Here is a 19,466-nt window from a genome sequence, read left to right as displayed (position 1 = left end):
GAGGATGTAGGAGTTACACGGGTCCTATATGTAGACCATGCAGGAGCCATACAGGGTCACATACGGCTACATAGGAGTCATCCTTTGTCGACCAGTTATAAGTCCCTGAAACCCTGAAACGAGTAAGAACGTGCAGGAACACCATATCAGCCCTCCTAAAATCAATATAAAATTTTTACATGTAAAAATTTTATGTTGATTTTAGGAGGGCCGATATGTGCTTCATCAGTTATTTTAAGCTGCAGCTTAAAATAACTGATGTTCGATTCATTTTTTGAACATACATACAAGTCCATTATTGATCGACCAAACATCAAACATAAAATGATGCGTGCGTTCCATGCACACATTTGGCATATTACAGTACTTGGCGTTTTTCAACCGTCCAGCAGTTGTTGAACCCCATCCAGCGATATTGCTTTGTCGCTCGATGGGTTTCTGGGTCTAATATCTCGGTCTGCAGCTGTCATATCGGGACGCTGTTTTTTGTGACGAATTCCCATTTCTTCCCCCTTCGCCTGCATGCTCGTGGCTAGTGTGAAATCGACAGTTGCCGAGATATTTGGAAATTCAAGGCCCCCGCCGGTGCTTCCGACACCTCGAAAGTCCCGTTCCTCTCGCCCCGTTTGTCGGATCGAGACCAAAATTTAGGTCCGAACAGGTCTGGAATAGCTCTACGATCGCTCAAATCACACTAGCAGCTGATCTCTAGTGGTTTAGAAGTTGTACGAGGAGACGCGTTAGAAACGTCGTTTTTTCGAACTTCGGGGCCCTTTTTCGGAAATAAGCTCGCGTCGGACATGATGTATCTTTGGAGAGCATACTGTTATCGACGCGGTGCACGTGGTAAAATATACCACACTTTTTCAACTTGAGCGGTACTCGAGTTACAGGTTTCCGCGTTTACTGGCCTCCCAGTACATGGGACCGACGGCTTTTTTCCCCCAAAACGTTCCCCTTGCTGCGACATGGTCGTGTTTCCCTTCGTTGTGACAGCCTCGATGTGCTCTTTCGAACAGCATTGATCCCGCAGACGCGCGACGTTCCGTTCTCGCGATATCGGACGAGGCGACCAGTGTGGCTAGCGCAACTCTGAAACGCTTCCCACTGTTTCGGAGTCTTAACTCACATACCCGACGTCCGATTCAGTCGAAATTTTGTGTGCATGTGCTCTGTTCTCTGCTCTACAACTTTCTCATTCAAACCACCCGCCCATTTCCAGCGGTTAAGGCGTCATTCTCGAAATTCCTGACACCGACCACCATTTCCTGATTTTGTCCCCATTTTCAGATGTCAAGCCCGCGGCGGATGCGAATTTCCTTTCAATGAATAAACGCACTCGACATAGGCAACTCCTAGAAACTTGCGGCACCTTTCTATCCCTCTCTGTTCCCGAGTTAGGACACCTTGGCAACGGCGGCCCTCTTATACATAGGACCGAGAGCATTTTTCACGATATGGGGTTTTTGTTGGCGCAGAAAGGCGATTGAGGTCTCTTTTTGACGGGGAAAGCGTCCTCTTTCCGATAGTATTAGTCCCGTCTTCGCGCGACTTTCCGTTCCCTTGCCATAGTGCGAGAGCGCCTGAACAGCATGCATCCTCCTCCTCTTTCACCGCCGCCCCCAGGCGGGGCTCTGGCGCTCTGGCGCAGTGTTGCCACACCTACAGATTTATCATGAGATCTACCTACTTTTTGGAAAAATCTACAGATCTACAGAGATTTCTGGAAATCTCATGATTTTTTGCTCCAACGAATGAGTCAGTCGACCCAGTGTTACGCATCAGTGCACAAAACGACAACAATGAAAAACGTCAGCAGAATGAGGAAATGAGTGTTTTAAGGACTATTTTTTAGAATGTTTTCCACAGTTAATTGGATGAAAACGAAGCAAAGAGACAACCTCTCAACGACCACCATAACTGGCTTCCTGCACACAAAACACATGCTTTTGGGGGCAAGCTGCTTCGCCTTTGCCGTTGACAAGGATTTGATCCGCCGATGACGAAACTGGCGGAGCTCGCCAGAGGAGAAGGACGTCTACAGCGACTGAACCATTGGCGAACGTCAACGCTCAATCATTTTTCTTGAGTGTTTATGTGTGCGTTGCCAGTTGTGTGTGCCTCACAGACTTGACTGACTTTGAAAAGAAATCACAACGTTTATACTGCACGTCACGCATGTAGGCTTTCATTATGTCCGTGGGAATAATATATCGAGCTTTATTGTCTTTGTTGTCCATTGGGACCCTCGCTCACCATTGTGATGGTGGAACGAGTGAGAGAATTGTTCCTACTACACGCCATGCGTTATTCTTGCGTTGGAACGCCACAGCTCATGTGAATACACATGTCAAAATATTAAAATCTGCGTGCAGTGGCACTTTTTTTTAAATTCTAGCAGACTTTAATACGCGACATCGCAAACCCAAAGTTCCAAAATGCGCAATGCCAGTGCGCCGCGGCAATAAATTCCGACTGTGGTCTTCAGCAGTGGAACAAAATACGTTCTTCCACTAATTTAGAGACGCAGGCAGACATTCCGCATTTGAAGGAAAAACGTTCAAGAAACTGACTTTTGAGTGGCTACAGATTTTTACCTCTATCTACAGATTTTTCGGACTCGGATCTACAGATAAATTGCTTTTGCGTGTGGCAACACTGCTCTGTCGTCCATTTCGCTTGCAAAGTTCGTTGAGGTCAGACGCGTTTGTTCTCGGATCCGGATTTTCGCGTTTCGTGGCGGCTCTGAGCTCCTCTGGTGCACCGAACTGCTGTGGATGTGTTATTCTGCTCTACAGGTGATGCCTGGACGTGCTTTCTTGTGTGCGTGTTGGAAGGTACGTCCAGAAGCCCTTAGATTTGGTGAAGTAAAGGTTAGTTGCGTGCCAGTAGTGTCATGTTTCGTGCTTTTTGTTCAGTATCCTTTCCAGCATGTGGGTTCCTCCGACTTTATGCTCTCAGTGTGAATATTACCCTTGTGATTCCTATTACCTTATCTCTATCTGTTACCTCAGTGTCCCTATTGGCAAGCCTCCAACGCTTACCAGGGTGAAGATGTCACATGTGATGCTCCAGTGGCCCTGCTTCTTACGAGGAATTTGCGAATTTGAGATGCTTTTTACGGATCGATTTTCGTGAACAACGCAGATGAGCCAGCACACACACGACATGAGAAAATGAACAGATACGTCACGGAAACGTTGAAAGACATCAAGTAAGTCGGGTCAAAGTACGTTGCAGAGCTCCTCACTGATTTGTGTTTACTGTGAAACAGATGAGGCATACGCCTCACCCATGCAACTCCGCCATCTGCTCCACGGCAGTGCAAGCCTTTACAGCTGTGACCTTGAATGTAAAAAAATTGTGAATGGTATTAATAAATAACGGGAAGTAGACGGTATTTTATTGTACTCCTCTCTTATTATTTTTGTTCATTGCATGTATATGCATGTATCGCCACAGCCAAATTTTATGCCGTGTCCCCATACACGCAGTGTACAGATCATATAGGAGACGCAGGTCCTACATCTCCTATAATACCTACATTGCTCCTATAACTCCTGTGGTACCTACACCACTTATATGTCCTATATCCAATAACATCATATGAGGATCTACATATAGGATTTTCCAGTAGGGAATTGTGGAACCTTGGTGAACCCTCAAGGTCAGGAGTATGACTGCAACACTTTCTAGTCTACCACGTGGTGAGTCTGAACTTGATAAGGTGTATCAGGTTCTGATATGCCCTATGATGACGTATTTTTTTTTTTCTATAAATACTTCCTCTTCGAATAAACTTCACTTAGTTGAGAGTCTGCAGGTGGTTTGTCCCATTTATGTCCTAACTCCTCTAACGCGTCTGTTGCTGCAGTAAGCCGATATGAGCTAGTCACTGCGCCCGGAAACTGGTGAAATGAGGCGGGGCTAATAGGTGCGGCTATTATGTGAATGCCGCATTACCCGCAAACGCCAGGCGGGCACACTCGCATTTCATCGCCGACCTACAGCAAGACTGCATTTATGACGGCAAATAGCAGAACTAAGGAGGTGTCAGCGGACTATAACGGGTATACCAGCACCCGCGCTCAGCTCTAGTCATAGTGTCATCCCATAGACATTGGATTCCCCCGGAGCTGTCAGCACAGTCATCTGTATTATTGCTATACTGGGCAAAACAAGAACAACAGGACGCCCACTGCTCTAGAGCACGTCGCCCGATCAGTTCTGATGAATATTGGTGTTGAGGGACAGTTTACCGATGAGAACGATATGTGTCATTATTGATAAGATTACCTTATCTTTGTCATAAGGGTCACAAGGGGAGCCCTCCAGTTGGTCTATAGCTCCATAAACCTGCGTTGCTCCCTGCTTCTCACTCTTGCCTACGCAAGGAACCACACAACCAGCTTTGATGCCCGTCTCCTGGAACGAGTAGTAAACGTGGATGAAGCCGGTGGATGGTCGCTGAATATCAGAAAAACAAAACTTGCTGTAACGTCACTGTAAAGATTATGTTCACTGTATAGCTCTTACATACCGCCATGACTCGCAGTCCCCTGAGTTTTCATTTAGTCACTGTTTCACTAATTGGGCTTCCTCGTTCAGGAATCTTAGCGGCTTTCCGCATTACGTCAACTCCAGTGAACACGGAATTGACATTGCACGAAGCGAGAAATTCGGTTGTGGTGCGGGTAGCGGTGACTGAATACTGAGTTTACATGTGTTTCGGCATCACTTTCTCTTTCCTTTTTTTTTTTTTTTTTTGTGGGAGAGGCAGCTTACAGCCGAAGAGTTCTAGGTTCCTCATAGGCAGTGTAGCGAAGGGTATAGCTTTTATTCGGTACAACCTGCACTGCGACTGCACTACTGTATTGTTGGCACATGTGTGTTCATCTGCTTAAACAGTAAGTCTAATGTCAACACACTTCGATAGCAAGTCGTGTGCCGCTACGGCAACGTGGATCCGCGTTGATCTGCACTGTTATAACAGAGGTTCACCACATAGCACGCTCCTAGCCAACCATCATACCGAATGATATCATTCTGCGTCCTGATTTGTTCAAAACAGGGGGGAGGAACGATGAAAGATGAAAGTCACTGAAAAGGTTAGCCAGCTGTAGGACTCGAACCCACATCTTCTGGATTACCGGTCCAGGGCTCTACCAATTGAGCAAAGCTAACACTTAGGGAGGCGCCTACCTGGGACAAGATAACCTGTCCCAGATAGGCGCCTCCTGCCATTTTCAACATATCAATGCACAGAATGATGTCATTTTGAATGATGGTTGGCTAGGAGAGTGCATTGCGGTGAAGTTCTGTTTTAACAGTGTCAATGCATGATGTAAACGTAATGTTCAAAATGAATGTCGTCCACTGCATACAATAAAGCGCGGCTACGTGCCTTTGCTCTGAGAACTTTTAAGAACGTGTTCCTTCGCGACGCTTATAGTACTACGTAAATAGTACTCCAGCACATGACACGATCGAATTACCGCACAAAGTGATACCGTTGCCCCTATTTACTTGAGGAGAAGGCATGTCAGGAAAAGGCGTACGCTTCCAACTCTCTCGAAATCAAGACAGAGAAAGATGTCAACCGGAATAATGCGGTGATATGCGATCAATCTGCGTTCTAAGAGCGTAATAACGCAATACCAGATAAAATGCAAGCCGACAGCCCCAAATCTTGGCTATGTTGAAAGGTTGGGACTACGAGTCTGTGACATCGTCAAAACGAACGGAAGGCAAATGAAGCAGACGTGCTATACTTACGTTATCGAACTTAAATTGGTAATCAGTCAAATGTGCGAAAGTCAATTCGCAATATTTATCCAGCGATACTAAGTCTCCTGGTAGAGCGTCAGTTTCAACACGATCACTGCTGTCGCTGTTGTTGTAGTACAGGCATAGCTTCTCTTCGAGTCTGGGTGAGAAGTCAGAACATTAATTGTTGCTGCAGTTGATGCTGTGGAGACACACTGGTAGGGACTCCGGCAGGGCAGGTACCATGCCGATTTTTAATACTTCACCATTACAAATGTGACAGTGCAAAAAGCTGTATGTACGTATGTATGTCAGAGAGAGAGAGAGAGAGACGGTCAAGCCTCACCGCGGAAGAGGTAGAAGTGAACATGTGGGTTGTGGGGGGGGGGGGGTGAAATGAACATGTGGGGCTCGCGACAGAGGGAAAAGGTAGACAACCACACAGGTAGATGTTAGGCGAAAGAATGATTTATTGGCGTGAGCGCAAGATGGTGCCCGAGCGATGGCCGATAATCTTTGTCGTCGCGCACCACAACTAACCTCCCCCCAGGAAAAAAAAAGAGGAAGGATGGTGATCACTGAGGGTGCTTGAGGATGGGAGGCAGGTGGCGAATAGTGAGGGTCAGAAAGGGTCGACGAGGACCGAAGGAAGGAGTTTGCGAACGGTCAGCCCCGGACGGTCTTGGACGTATCCGGTGCAGCTGAAGGCAGTGCGGCGACATCATGCAGGGTACAGGAAATGGGAGAGCTCGGTTCTATGAACGCCCGCTTAATGCGGTGAACCGAAACGACCTCCTGCGGTCGTTGAAGTTGATGGTGGAAGTCTTATCACTGCACTTGAGGACCTGATGCGGGCCAGAAAATGGAGGTTGGAGAGAAAGGCGGATCGAGTCGGTGCGGAGGAAGATGTGCGTCGCACTCGACAAGTCGGGGGAAACATAGGAAGGAGAAGTGGAAACGGCTCGTGTCGGGAAGCTCGTAAATCGGCGAAAAGCCTCTGAAGGTGCTGGGCGTATTTTGTAGGGGTCGTGCTGGAGGGTTCCGTTGGGATGAAGAGGTCTGCGGGCATGCGTAGGGGCGCTCCATAGGCAATCTCGACAGGCGAGCAGACGAGGTCGGGTTTGAGGCCGGCGCGGATTCCCAGAGCGGCGAAAGGAAGAAACTCGCCCCAGCGATCGGCGATCGCCGTGGGCCACTAAGGCTTGCTTGAGGTGCCTGTGAAACCGTTCGACCAGACCTTTGCAGGCAGGGTAGTACGCAGTGGTTCAAAGTCGGGCGGTTCCTAGGAACTTCGTGAAGGCCCGGAAAAGGTGACTCTCGAACTGCGGTCCTCGGTCGGTGATGACTTCGTCAGGCACTCCGAAGCGCGCTACCCTTGTGGCCATGAAGGTAGAAGCCACAATTTGGGCGGTGGAGTCCTTCATGGGCGCTGCTTCAGCCCACCGTGAAAGACGGTCGATGCATGTCGACAAGTAGCGGTAGCCGTCTGAGTGAGGTAGAGGACCGACGATATCCAGATGAATTTTGGAGAAACGCCGCGAGGGTGGAAGAAACTTGCCCAATAAATCATTCTTTCGCCTACCATCAACCTGTGAGATTGTCTCCTACCCTTTGCCTCTGTCGCGACAACCCACAACTGGTGACCCAAACGTGATCCGAAAGCCCCTTCGCTTCAATCATGGAGGACTCTCCAGCCACTTCGCACATTAACCGCTTCGCAGTTTGGCTGCCGCCCTTTTGGCCTGCGAACCCTTCCATCTGGTCTGTCCAAGCCGAGTGCCAGTTCCAGCTCGCAGGTATAACAACACAGTCTACTAGATACCAGCATGTCGTCTCCTCTCTACCACCTGAGGTCGCCTTCGACGCTGGCGACATTCTGTGCGCAGCGATGAGCGCAACATCTTACGACACCTTAAAAGCAGCCAATCATCAAGCGCACTACGGCCTCCGAACGTCGGCGTTTTCAACAACTGTTGTCAGGCGAGGACCTCGGGGACAGACAATTGTCCCAATTCCTGCGCCAATTGCAGGGCCTCCTCGGCGATCGGGCAGCCACCTTTGACGAATCTTTTCTGAAGGAGCTCTTCCTCCAGCGTCTGCCTTCGGCGGTACAAATGATCTACGCCACCACTTCGAACGTCTCCCTCAGTGAGTTGGCCGTGCACTCGGACAAAATTATGGAGGTCGCCCAACCCTCCGTTTGCGCTCTCGCCCCACCGGCAAGTCATGGGCTATCTCCGCCGTCGATGAACGGCGCTCTACGGATGCTCTACGTTCCCGGGGCAAACAAAGCCAACTCAATCTGACCTCACCTCACTAAGGGCCGACAACCAGAGCCTGAGCAGTCTCGTGGCATTTTTCATCCCCCATGATCGTTCCCCTGGGCCACGCGCGCAATTTTACCGCCGAACGCGCTCACCTTGCTCCAACCGCAGGCGCAGAAGATCTCCGTCGCCGGCATTCCAGCGTCAACCGAACCCATCCCCGTTCTGCTGGTACCACTGGTCTTTCGGTGCCCAAGCCCGCAACTGCACACCCCCTTGCTCCTGGCCGGGAAATGCACCGGGGAACGCTAGAGGCGGCGAGCGCTCCCCCCCCCCCATTACGACGTACAGGCCGTCTTTTCTGCGTGCTCGACCGGACGTCCCAGCGCTGTTTCCTCGTGTACACCGGGGTCGAAATCAGCATCATCCCAGCTACGCGGGCGGGCAAGCTACGGAGCCTCATTTACCACCTAACTGCCGTTAACAACACTGGCATACCACCTCGGGTTGCGGCGACCTTTCTCTTGGATATTCAAGGTACCAATGGACCAAGCCATCATAGGGGCAGACCTTCTACAGCACTTCGGTCTGTTGATTGACACTGCCGCAAGTCTTTAATCGACTCTACGACCAAGCTACGCGACCTGGGCGTCGGTACATCTCCGTGCCTCACCTTCCCTGCGTCGTCTCTCTCAGCTCTTGAGTCTCCCTTCGCGGCAGTACTTAGCGAGTTCCCATCTCTATGGCTGCCCCCCGGACTGGACCAAGCCCGCACGTCATGACGTCGTTCATTACATCCGGACGTCGGGCCCTCCGGTTCATTTCAAGCCTCGTCGAATCGCCCAAGAAAAATAGAAAATCGCTCGTAGCGAGTCCGACTACCTATTGCAAATTGGGATCGCTCGGCCGTCTTCCAGTGATTCGGCTCCACCACTCCACATGGTCCCTCAGAGGACCGGGGACTGGCGTCCATGTGGAGGTTATCGTGCCTTAAATCTTGCGACGAAACCTGACCGATACCCCCTACCTACACTCTTAATCTAGTTCCCTCTAACGTTACTCTGATACGCACCTAACTTGTGAAATACAAGTTATTTGTGCTCGATGTAAAGGTTACAGCCCATTCAAAGGTTACATGCGGACGTGCGCTGCCCTCTTACAGGCTACATTGCGAGAGAAACAGTGGCGTTACCCCTAAGGACGGCGTTACGCTTTTGGAGAAGTTACCAGCGTTACTTATAAAAGCGAAGTGGTCCGCAGTTTCGCGAAAGTCAAGTGGCAGTTGGCAACAGCGTGTATCAGGAAAATGCGGGAGGAGCGTTTCGCTTGCTGTGTGGTACCTCGCCGCTTCGACATCCGTTGCATTGGAAACAACGGAATTCAAAGTCACATAGTAAGTAACCTTCTGCATTTACTATTACATTCCTGCGTAGTTCACTCTCATGTTAGTGCAATGTTGCATGGGCGAAGCTCGCAGGTGGACATATGATGTGACGGACGCACACACACATTCGAGGTTTCACACAGGGACGTTGCACGGACGCCGGCTGTGATCGTGATGTGATGCATTTTTTGGAGAAATGGATGAAAATGGACATGCACTGGAAGTAGCATGCTGTTATTGTCACCATGCACGAGCCAAGCATGCAGCACTGAGTGAAACAGGTTAGTAACACGAGGAACGCGCTTTATGCATGCGTTGAGCAAGTGATTGCGTTGAGTGAAACTTCTTGATGCATTCGCTTTTAGTGATCCCAAAGACGCATCATAATTGTGACTGCTTCTTCCTCGTCCTGAATTAGACATTCGTTCTTTTCCTTCACTATTGTTTAAGTCGATTCCTAACCAGTTATTTTAACGGTCGCTTATGGTCTTTTTTTTTTTCTTCTGTCATTGCACTGAAATGTCGGTTATCATCACTTGGTTGCCTGTGACTACATGATAGAATCCCGAAAAGGAGGATAAGCAAGCTGCGCGTTTCCACGTCAGACTTGTGTAACCGTTATCATTTGGCTCTTCGCAGGTTGTTTTGAACTTGAGACGTCATGAGCAAAGCATTTTTAACGTTACAATTGCATTCGGCGCAATAGCACAGAAAGTGGTAGGACTAAAAGCACCCGATATATTATGGCCTTGCAATTTGTGCAGAATATTGCAGTAAAAAAGATTGTTCTTCGCAGGTAACCCATAGCGCAGCTCCACTGGTTCCAAATTTGATGGACACAGCCATGAGTTACCTGGCAGTATGGTGGCAGAGGGTAAGTGAATAGTGCGGGTAATGGTTCCTGCACTCGTAAACAGTGGGGATACGTGTAAAAATGAAATAATCAGCGCGCCCCCTTTTCACATTGCGGTTTATATTTAGGTATCTTGTGCCACAGAAGTACATACGAACAGTCCAGCAGAAATACAGCAGCAGCCCAATCCCAGTCTATAACTCTGCAGAGGCTCAGAGAGATAGCAGCAAACCAGGTCCTTCCCACAACTCTCCGCAAGCTCGGGATTCGTCGCAAACCCAGCCAGCCAGCCATGTACGAACCTGTATTTGCCAACATTGTAGATTGTCGACTAGGTATTTCCAGTGCTTTTGTGACCACGTTGTTCAGTGTGTTGGGTGTGGCTTTCTCCCTTCTTGTGATACTTGTGGAACAACGTTTGAAACCATCTAAAGATACATACATCATTTGAATTTTTGTATTTAGTTAAGCACACGAGTACAGGATGACATAATATGACAGGATGAGCCAGCCAACACAGTGTATAGGTGAGCTACTTGAGCAGATGGAAAGAACAGATCAAAGTTCGAAGAATAATCTGAAAAAAAAGGCTATTTATGCCATCACCGAGAGGGCCACCACATGTGCTCCAAGGTGGTTGTCGATTGCATTGTAAGCAGCATAGAGGAATTGTTTCAGGAAATGGGTGTGCAGATTGACACCACTTTGGTAAAATCAGATCAGGTTCGGAAGTTGCATTATGAGGAACCCCTGATTTTTTGTAACGTGCCTTAAGTGCAAAATGCGTTGGGGTTCTTTATCTCATTAAACTTTCATTTAGATAATTTTTCTACACGTCATGTGAAGATGACTACGAATTATCTATTTTGCTAAAGTCAAAAAGTGACTTGTCAACTCAGTTCCGTTATATGTACATTCAGTGCAAGGTGCTCCGCAGTTTAGTAATACTCATATTTCATATATGCCTTTTCTCTGCATGATCCTTCGGAGATATTTTGCTCCACTGAAGAAGAGACTTGTGAACTCGATTTTGACTTTCAGTGCAAAGTGTATTGCATCTTGAACTTTTAATATTACTCCTATTTATTATGCTACAATTCATTCTTTGAATGGTCTTTCAATGTGTCATATGAAGATGATAAAGAATTTTACAGTATATTTTTCGAGTATTTTGCGTAGAATACTATGTAGTATGAACCGTTGATAATAAAGTAACGCTGTGTTTGCAAAGAAAAGCTTCATATTTTCGTTTAGCATTTCTTGCGTTTTATTGGGCAAGGTGTCCTTGAGAACGTGTCACAACCTTTTAGTTAATGAAATACTTTACACAGCGGCATGCAGTGAACGATATTTAGTTCCGTGAGGTTTTTGGAAACTCGTGACATGCGTTTAATTTGTTTTCAGTGGTTCCATTCTTACTCGTTTTTTTTTTTTGCAACTGAGCTCCACAATTTTTTTTAGTATTGTGATTTTTTTTTATTTTTCCAAAAAGATGCGCGTGTCGAGCTTACTCTGCTTCAGGTACAGGCAAATCGGCATCCGCGAGCGCATAGTTATGATTACCCAATACTGTTAGGACACATTTCTCTGTGGTGTGCTTCTTTTATTAGGAGTTCGTGCAATGTTCTCAGGGACGCCTCACCCCGCCTTCCTGTGTAGATGGCTTCACTGGATAACTTTAAGATAAAGGTTACAAACCTAGCAACGCAGTGGGTGGGTATAGGTTATACTTTAACCTCTGTGTAAGAGTTACATGGGCAGCAACGTGGAAAGTGACTACAGGTTATGCTTTAACCTGTGTACAAGGGTTATTCAGAGTATAGGTAACATAGTTACCTCTAGAAATAGAGGTAAAAAGTTTGCAAGTTTTTTACTTCTATTTATGGGTTACGGACTTTAGAGCCTTGAACCATCAACCTTGCTGGCACGAAATGGTTCAGTATGGTGGATCTGACAAAGGCATACCACCAGATTCCGGTGGCCCAAGAGGATATCCACAAAACCGCTATCATTACACCTTTCGGCTTATTTGAATTTCTGCGCATGCCGTTTGGCATGAGAAACGCAGCACAAACCTTCCAACGCTTCATTGACTCCATCCTGGACGGCCTGCCTTTCGTCTTCGCATACATGGGCGACCCTCTCATCGCCAGAGAAACGGAAGAGCAGCATTACCAACGCCTTCGCGAGGTGTTTGGCCGCCTCGAAAGTCACGGCGTCGTGATCAATGTTCAAAAATGTGAATTCGGCAAGTCATTCTTGGAATTATTAGGCCACCGCGTGTCAGCGGACTGCATATCCCACAGAAAGTCAAAGCCATCACGGACTTCCCCGCCCCTACGTCACTGCACCAGCTCAGTCGGTTTTGGGGTTTGTCAATTTTTATCGCCGGTTTGTTCCCTCTTGTGCGTCTCTACTCCGGCCCCCGGAAAATTTCCTCAAAGCGCCACGCTCTCCATCCCAACCAATTCCCTGGAACGACAGTCACCAAGCGGCTTTTCTGGCCATCAGGTACGCCCTCGCCAATGCCACGCTCCTCCTTCACCCACTGCACGACGCTCCTCTCTCTCGTTTTGTAGACGCGTCAGACCAGGCAGTCGGCGCCGTTCTTCAGCAGGAAGTCGACGGGCAGCGCCAGCCGGTGTCTTTCTTCTCCCGCAAGATGTCGTCCACGTAGTCACGCTATAGTGCGTTCGTGAAGGAGTTGCTAGCTGCATATTCTGCGGTCCCGTACTTCCGTCACTTCCTCGAAGGACAAGAGTTCGTAATATGGACCGAACACAAGTCGCTTGTTGGCGCCTTCACATCTGCCGGACGGAACTACTCCCCTCGAGAAATCCGGCACTTGGCATACCTCGCGGAATTTTCGACGGATGTACGGCACATCAAGGGGGCCTGCAATACCCAGAAGGTGGCGCCAGACTGTGCGCGGGCGAGGGCCAATAATCTTTGTCGTCACGCACCACAACTAATTTATTGGCGTCAACACCAGATGGTGCCCGAGCGATGGCCGATAATCTTTGTCGTCGCGCACCACAAACATGTAAAGGGAAGATACGAGGGGTAAATGTAAATGAACGTAAATAGTATGCATTTGGAGCAGTTGAGGGTAATTAAATGTAAGGTAAGGGTAATTAAATGGAATTAGAGGTAACTAAATGGAATTAAACCAAGAAAGTTGAGTTTAAAGGCAATGAATGTAAGATATGTAATGAACAGGAAGACAGAATGAGATTAAAGATTCCTCGGATCTTTTTTTTTACATATTCCCTACAGGATTTTACAGCCAGTTTATCTGTTTCCTCGGATATTTCGAACGGAGCAGAAGCGTACGCAAACAAGCGACCAGCCACATGTCAGACTGGCGGTGCCGTGCTTGCAAAGAACGGCGGGGCATAATACTACAGTGCTTTGTGTGGTCTTATTGCGTATTATGTGGGCGATGTGCTCAAGGGGGTTGTGTAGGGACCTACTTAGGGCTTTACTTTGTCTGCTTGGATTTTGATGCTTCTGCCATCCCAGTGGTCGCTCATGACGTCGTAACGCTGAGATTAATTTCCCAATCTGGGAGAGCCAACATTTCTATCCATTTATTTACCGTACTTCGACCTTGGTCCCATGTGCTCCGATTCCATTTCAGCTTCCATTCTGATTCAACTTCGATCCTGAATAACTTTTCTCAGCCAAAGCATATCTGCACACTTGCCCATCAAATTGTCCGCTGTACCTTATTGTACACTAAACGATATGGATGTGTCTGAGATCTGCCCCAACCAGCTCCATCCGCCGCCCGAAATTCCAAATGGTTAGAGTCCAGGGGACCGCACTTGATCCGCGCTCCTAACCACGTCATGAGACGAGGGGATACCCAGTGCGGTTCAAATAACTAGTGTAAAGTTGTCCCATGAAACAACAGATCCCTTTTCCCGTTGACATCCTACTGGATGAGTGCTAAAAGCGCTGCCCGGTTTCCGGCATCAAGTGTAAAAGAAAAGATTTCACTGTATAACCTATCCAGCGCCACTATTTTTTTGACAAGCATGATCCTTCCACATTTCTGTGGCTGCGACTGGGAATTCCAAGACAAATAAGTTTCATCTACTGTTCCCCCGAGAAAATGAGCATCGTTGAACAAACAATAAACACAATTTGGGGTTGGGTTACGCTATGGACCTTGGGGACCTTCTAGCCCGCCATAGTTACGCTGCCCGTGCTCGTGCTCCCGCGTCATGGTCAACGTCGGCCTCGTCGTCTTCCGGCCACGTGCAGCGGTATATAATTTCCAGCTCTCAAATTGTTGTTGCTTGTGACGACACACTCGATGAGAGATGGCAGCACTGCGCTGCCCATTCTGAAGCGGCGTACTGTACGGATGACCATACCTGACAAAAACTCATGTGCCAAGTCAACGGCTTAACATAGATGAAATCTTTTTGTTGGTATTGGTTCTTACTATGTTTTTCTAGTGCGTGATGGAGCCAGATTTTCGATTTTGGGCGGCTCTATTTTGTAAGCGAGCGGAATCTCGAAATACAGCTTTTCCCAAACCTTTCGACGACGATATAAAAATTTCTGAGTCTAAAACGCAAAACCTGCTTCGATCAGGCACTAGATCTAAGCATCCTCTTCCATTTAAAAGCAGTTGCACGGAGATCAACAAAGTTTTCGCGGCGCTACGGGAGTTGAAAAATGTATGGGGATTCCCATAGAGCGTCGGTGGTGATGCACCGCCTTAATGTAAGGATTGGATTGTGATCGGAGAAGTCGGAGAGTATGACACGTATTTGGGGTGATATGAGAGCTAGTGATACGACCCATCGACTACCGTCGATGCTGAGTAACTAAATACGCTTCACCTCAGAGTAGAGACACTGAGTTACATGGTCCAGTAGGAGAGGCAAGGACAGGCCATACTGTTTGCGCGCCATGCGTCACCTTCTCCGCTCACGATACCATCTATCGAGAGCGTTCCGAAATGTTGCTGCTGTTGCCAGCACGTCACCTTGACAAACTTGAGGTTTGAGACGTTGTGGTGGACAATATATAGGTAATGCCGCACGACAATCACACATGCTCCCCTCCCTTTTCAGACGGCACGAAACTCCTCTCGGGCGACGCATTAATTTACCGGACGCGACACAGTGTGGCATTTACAGCTCAGTGGCGTTACCGCTCGCGACAAATCGACACCCCAAGATGACAGCACTGCGACGATTTGGAAGACCTAGAGCACATTATCCGCTCGACAAACTATTCCGAATGACACTCTCGGTGTATTTCGGGCTCTCACCCTCTCAATATGTCAAAGCTGCTTGGTTCATGGTCACTTGGTCCAAGTAATCTCTGTACTCCGACACACAAATAGCCTTGGACGGACGCTCGAACCCAGGCGAGCGACGACAACGTCCTCTGAGAGACAGTTTTTTCCTGCTGTCCTATATTTCCGCGTAGCGCAGATAGTTCCGGATGCGTTCATTTCTCCTGACTCACCAATCACTCCAACATATATTTTCCGCCGTTCATTCGTGAGATCAAATGTACCGGTTCGTTCGATTTAAGGTGAAAGCTCGGGCTCCATGTACTTGTTACAACAGCGGTGGACCTCATCGTCATTTAACGCGTATGTACGTGTAGACGGTGTAGACGGTGCCGTGGTCAGCAGAATGAATCAACTGCCCTCCCCTATACAAGAATTCCACCAACATTACCATCTCTAAGTGTTCGTTTGCTACTAGAAAGGAAAAGGAGGAAACTATACATGTATTTCTGTTGTGCTGATTACTTACCGGGAAATGAAATGAATCTGCTCAGCACAGCAGTTGGAGAATTGGAAGTGCTTGTCGTTAGTGATGTAGCTCATCAAGAAGCCATCGTTCCAGGGACATGTTTCAGCACCTGGATGGCCGTTCACATTCGTCAAAGGTGGTGAGCCATCGTGCACGCACCCGAGGCTAAAATGAAGCGAAATAGGGGGAAATACTTGAGGAAGAAAATTAAGTGCGGTCAACTCCGTGACTTGAAATAGTAACGCAATGATTTTTGCACCACGACCATACCGTGCGGTCTCGGTACCATCTAAAGAAGAAAACGCAGGAGTGGCCCTTCCAATCGTTTTCGATTGGGACGAGCGTGCCAGCCTTCGTATTGCATCCTGGAATGCTCGTTTCCACCACGTGACCGTTTCCGTGACCCTAAGAGCATTCCAGCTCTCAAGGCAGACTAGAGATGCAAAAATTCCGGAAATTTTGAATCGCTCGAAAAAAAAAAAGACGTTTTCCGTTTCTTTTCTTTTTTTTTTTTTCGAAGACGAAGAGGAAAGCGAATTTTTTTTTTCAAAATGTCCGTTTTCTTGTTTTTTTTTCGGGGCTTCGCATCTCGAAGGCAGACGAGGCGAGTTATGGCTGTCTTACCGTTCAGATATTAGCACTGCGATGGACCGGCGCGTGCAGTTTTATTTCTGTGTGCTTGGAAATTTGCTGTTGTGTTACAATGCCAATCACGTTCCGCAGGACAAGCATGCAGAACTAGAAACAAATCATGCGTGGCAGAACCAGCGACGTTTTCGTGTTTGTTGCTCAATTGGTAAATGACTATCAATTAAACTTGTACAACCATGGAAATCAACTGAATCTGCAGCACAGTGCCAACTCGCAAACGAACGATTCAAGATGTCTCAAGCACACAGAGTTCACGAAACAACCTATCAAGTGCGTACTGACGAATGAAACCCTATTCTCGAGGCAGCGCGTCTTTCAGCCGTGGTAAGATTATGTTCACATAACGTTGTTTTCGTAACAGTGCTCACATTATAACAGTAAATGACTTTGGAAAAGCATAAAAGCTCTGAAAGCAAAGCAGCAACAAAGTGTTGCAAAACCGAAGCTTTAGACCACGTGGTGGACAGGGTGTAATGGCGGTTTTGACACGAGCGACCGCCAGAGGGCCTCCACTGACATCGGTTCGAAATGGCCGCTTCTGTGTGTCCTTCCTCGATGCCCGACCTGCATTTCTTTTTTTTTTTTCTGTGTTGCAGGTCGTCAGCCTACCCCATGTGACATTCTAACTCCCCCCCACACACACATCGCGTTCTCTGTCCTCTTGTCTTTCTCTTGGACGCGCACTTTTCAAACTTCGCAAGACGTCGCAGTCGAAGTACTTGCCGTCTGCTGTGCCCTCCGGCTCTACCACGGGGGCCTCGATGGATCAGTTAATAGTAGGCGCATTCTTTTCGCTTGCACTGGATTGCACTACTTTGGACTCCGTGCAAGACGGGTGCCTAGTGTGTCCACCGAGCGCCCACTGATGCCGATGTTGTGGGTTCAATCCCGGCTGAGAGCACCAGCAGCTTTGAGACAGGGCAGAAGTTGCGTTAGACTTGCGCGAGGGACGTGCATATTTCTGTGCATGTGAAATAACACTGAGATGGATAAAACCAACCCATTCATCGATTGCTGTTGCGTCAATGTCAAACTTTCGCTACGCAAAGTACATAACTGCTGTCTTTATAGTAAATTAATAAAATATTAGCACAATTGAATGAAACACAATACATGATTCTAGTACAGCTAATTGGAGTCAACATAAGCCGACACGAAAGTTACTGTAAAAAAATGAAATAATTATTCAGTCAAAATTAAACGCAGCGAGATCCATTGATTCATTCATGAGCGATGTAGCATCGCAAAGAGCTGGGAGGAAGGACATGAGGCAGTAGTGGGAAAAAGCGGGAACTAGCGTGCGTCTCCGGGGTTATCTCCGTCGTTAAAGGTACTGTAAAGCTGTAGACGCAAGCATGATATAACGGTGATGTGACTAGAGACTTTGTTGCTCCTATAAATACCATATGCGGAACCATACCACCGACAACGCTCTATAAATATTTTTAATTTGCCATGAAAATTGCGGCGTAGTGGAGCGGTGCGACGCCTGGCGTCAAACAACCCCCTGTACAGCGGGCAACACTGAAAATTTGTATTACACACTATTACATCAGAACTTCGCTATTTTAGTAACCATAATATTAGTTTCCCTGTTTACGTATGCATTCTGAAACCTCTGTTAACAGTGTTTTTTGCGAAGTAACCCAGCGCCGGCCGCTGTTCGATGGAAGCTCTCCCTACTTCTCTGCTGCGCCTGCACGCTCCTTCTGTTCGCGGCCTCTTTCGAACGAACAAACACTCTCTGTGAACCTCTGTGAACAAACAAGTCCCGACGCTGTCTGGCTTCTTGAACGTCTGACACTTTTTTTTTTTTTTTTCAACGGCTTTTTAGTTCGCTTGTCCGCTTATCCTCAGATGTGGATAGTTGTGTGGACTGCAGGGGCGAATTTTGTGGTGGATAGTTATGTCGGGCCCAGTGTTCTAGGCATGCAATGTGGTTGCCGCCGTATCTGTCAGGAGTACGGATTCATTTCGAATACCTAGTACGGTGTCGACCGTAATCTTTAATCGTAATTTTCTAATTAATTGCACCGTCGATTGGAATGAAACTTGCGCAGTTTTTGTCCTGGTGGCTTGGACTATCGAATAGCCACATCAAATGACATTTGATCGGTGCTGCTTTACAGTACCTGTAAGTGTCCCGGAAAAGCTAGGGGCAACCACAGACATCACAACTGGTGCTAGAATACAAACTCGCCGGTTTCCATCTTTCCGCAAGACCTCTGCGCCACCACCAGCAAGGGAATGCTGCAGGACACCGGCATGCCGCCAGTCAATTGCCTAATGAGGCATGTTGTATGGACGTTCGAACCAGAGTTCGAGGTAACTCGTTACAAGTAACTCGTTACTGTAGCTAAGTTCCTTTTTGGTAACTTGTAACGTTACTCGGTACTTTTGCACCTGGTAACTTTCAGAGGAACTCGTTCCTTTTTTTGGTAACTTTGCCAAAGTAACTTAAGTTAAGTTCCAAGTTAATTTTAACTCGATTTTCACTCCTGTCCACACAATTTCTTGCTTTCTCTCCGGTTCCTCCATGGCATATTTTGCCATAAAACGTGATTTTCAATGAGTGACAGTATTTTATTCAGGAAGTAAGAACTGCTGTCACTGAAATAAAGCCGAACCATTGTGCGCCCACAGGGGGTAAGATGCAAAGCGTTCGAGTAGACTTCTACGAGAGAAACGTCATCATGACATATTGGTAGACAGACTGAAACCGAAACAAAGCGGGTTCCACGAACGGGCACTTGTTCGCTGTC

The 19,466-nt window shown here is 47.6% G+C and overlaps 1 protein-coding gene and 1 long non-coding RNA gene across 3 annotated transcripts in view; one reads left to right on the top strand and one right to left on the bottom strand.

Moving 5' to 3' along the window:
• The window catches only part of LOC135366473 (venom metalloproteinase antarease TserMP_A-like), an 83,978-nt gene that overhangs the window by 10,443 nt on the left and 54,069 nt on the right, over positions 1-19,466 (bottom strand). For both annotated transcript variants that reach the window (XM_064599183.1, XM_064599184.1), the window contains exons 15-17: positions 16,054-16,218; positions 5,776-5,926; positions 4,297-4,425 (exon numbers count right to left, since the gene is read on the bottom strand). In XM_064599183.1, the coding sequence (XP_064455253.1) occupies positions 4,297-4,425; positions 5,776-5,926; positions 16,054-16,218 (445 nt within the window). The remainder of the gene's footprint in view (positions 1-4,296; positions 4,426-5,775; positions 5,927-16,053; positions 16,219-19,466) is intronic.
• LOC135365951 (uncharacterized) lies at positions 9,599-10,762 on the top strand. Its single transcript, XR_010414033.1, has 3 exons — positions 9,599-9,695; positions 10,211-10,288; positions 10,396-10,762. It is a non-coding gene; the product is annotated as an uncharacterized LOC135365951 (long non-coding RNA).

This window comes from Ornithodoros turicata, chromosome 8 (genome assembly GCF_037126465.1).
Source record: "Ornithodoros turicata isolate Travis chromosome 8, ASM3712646v1, whole genome shotgun sequence".
Classification (NCBI taxonomy): Eukaryota; Metazoa; Arthropoda; class Arachnida; order Ixodida; family Argasidae; genus Ornithodoros; species Ornithodoros turicata.
Note: the sequence above shows the minus strand (reverse complement) of the source record. Positions and strands in the feature narration are given on the sequence as shown.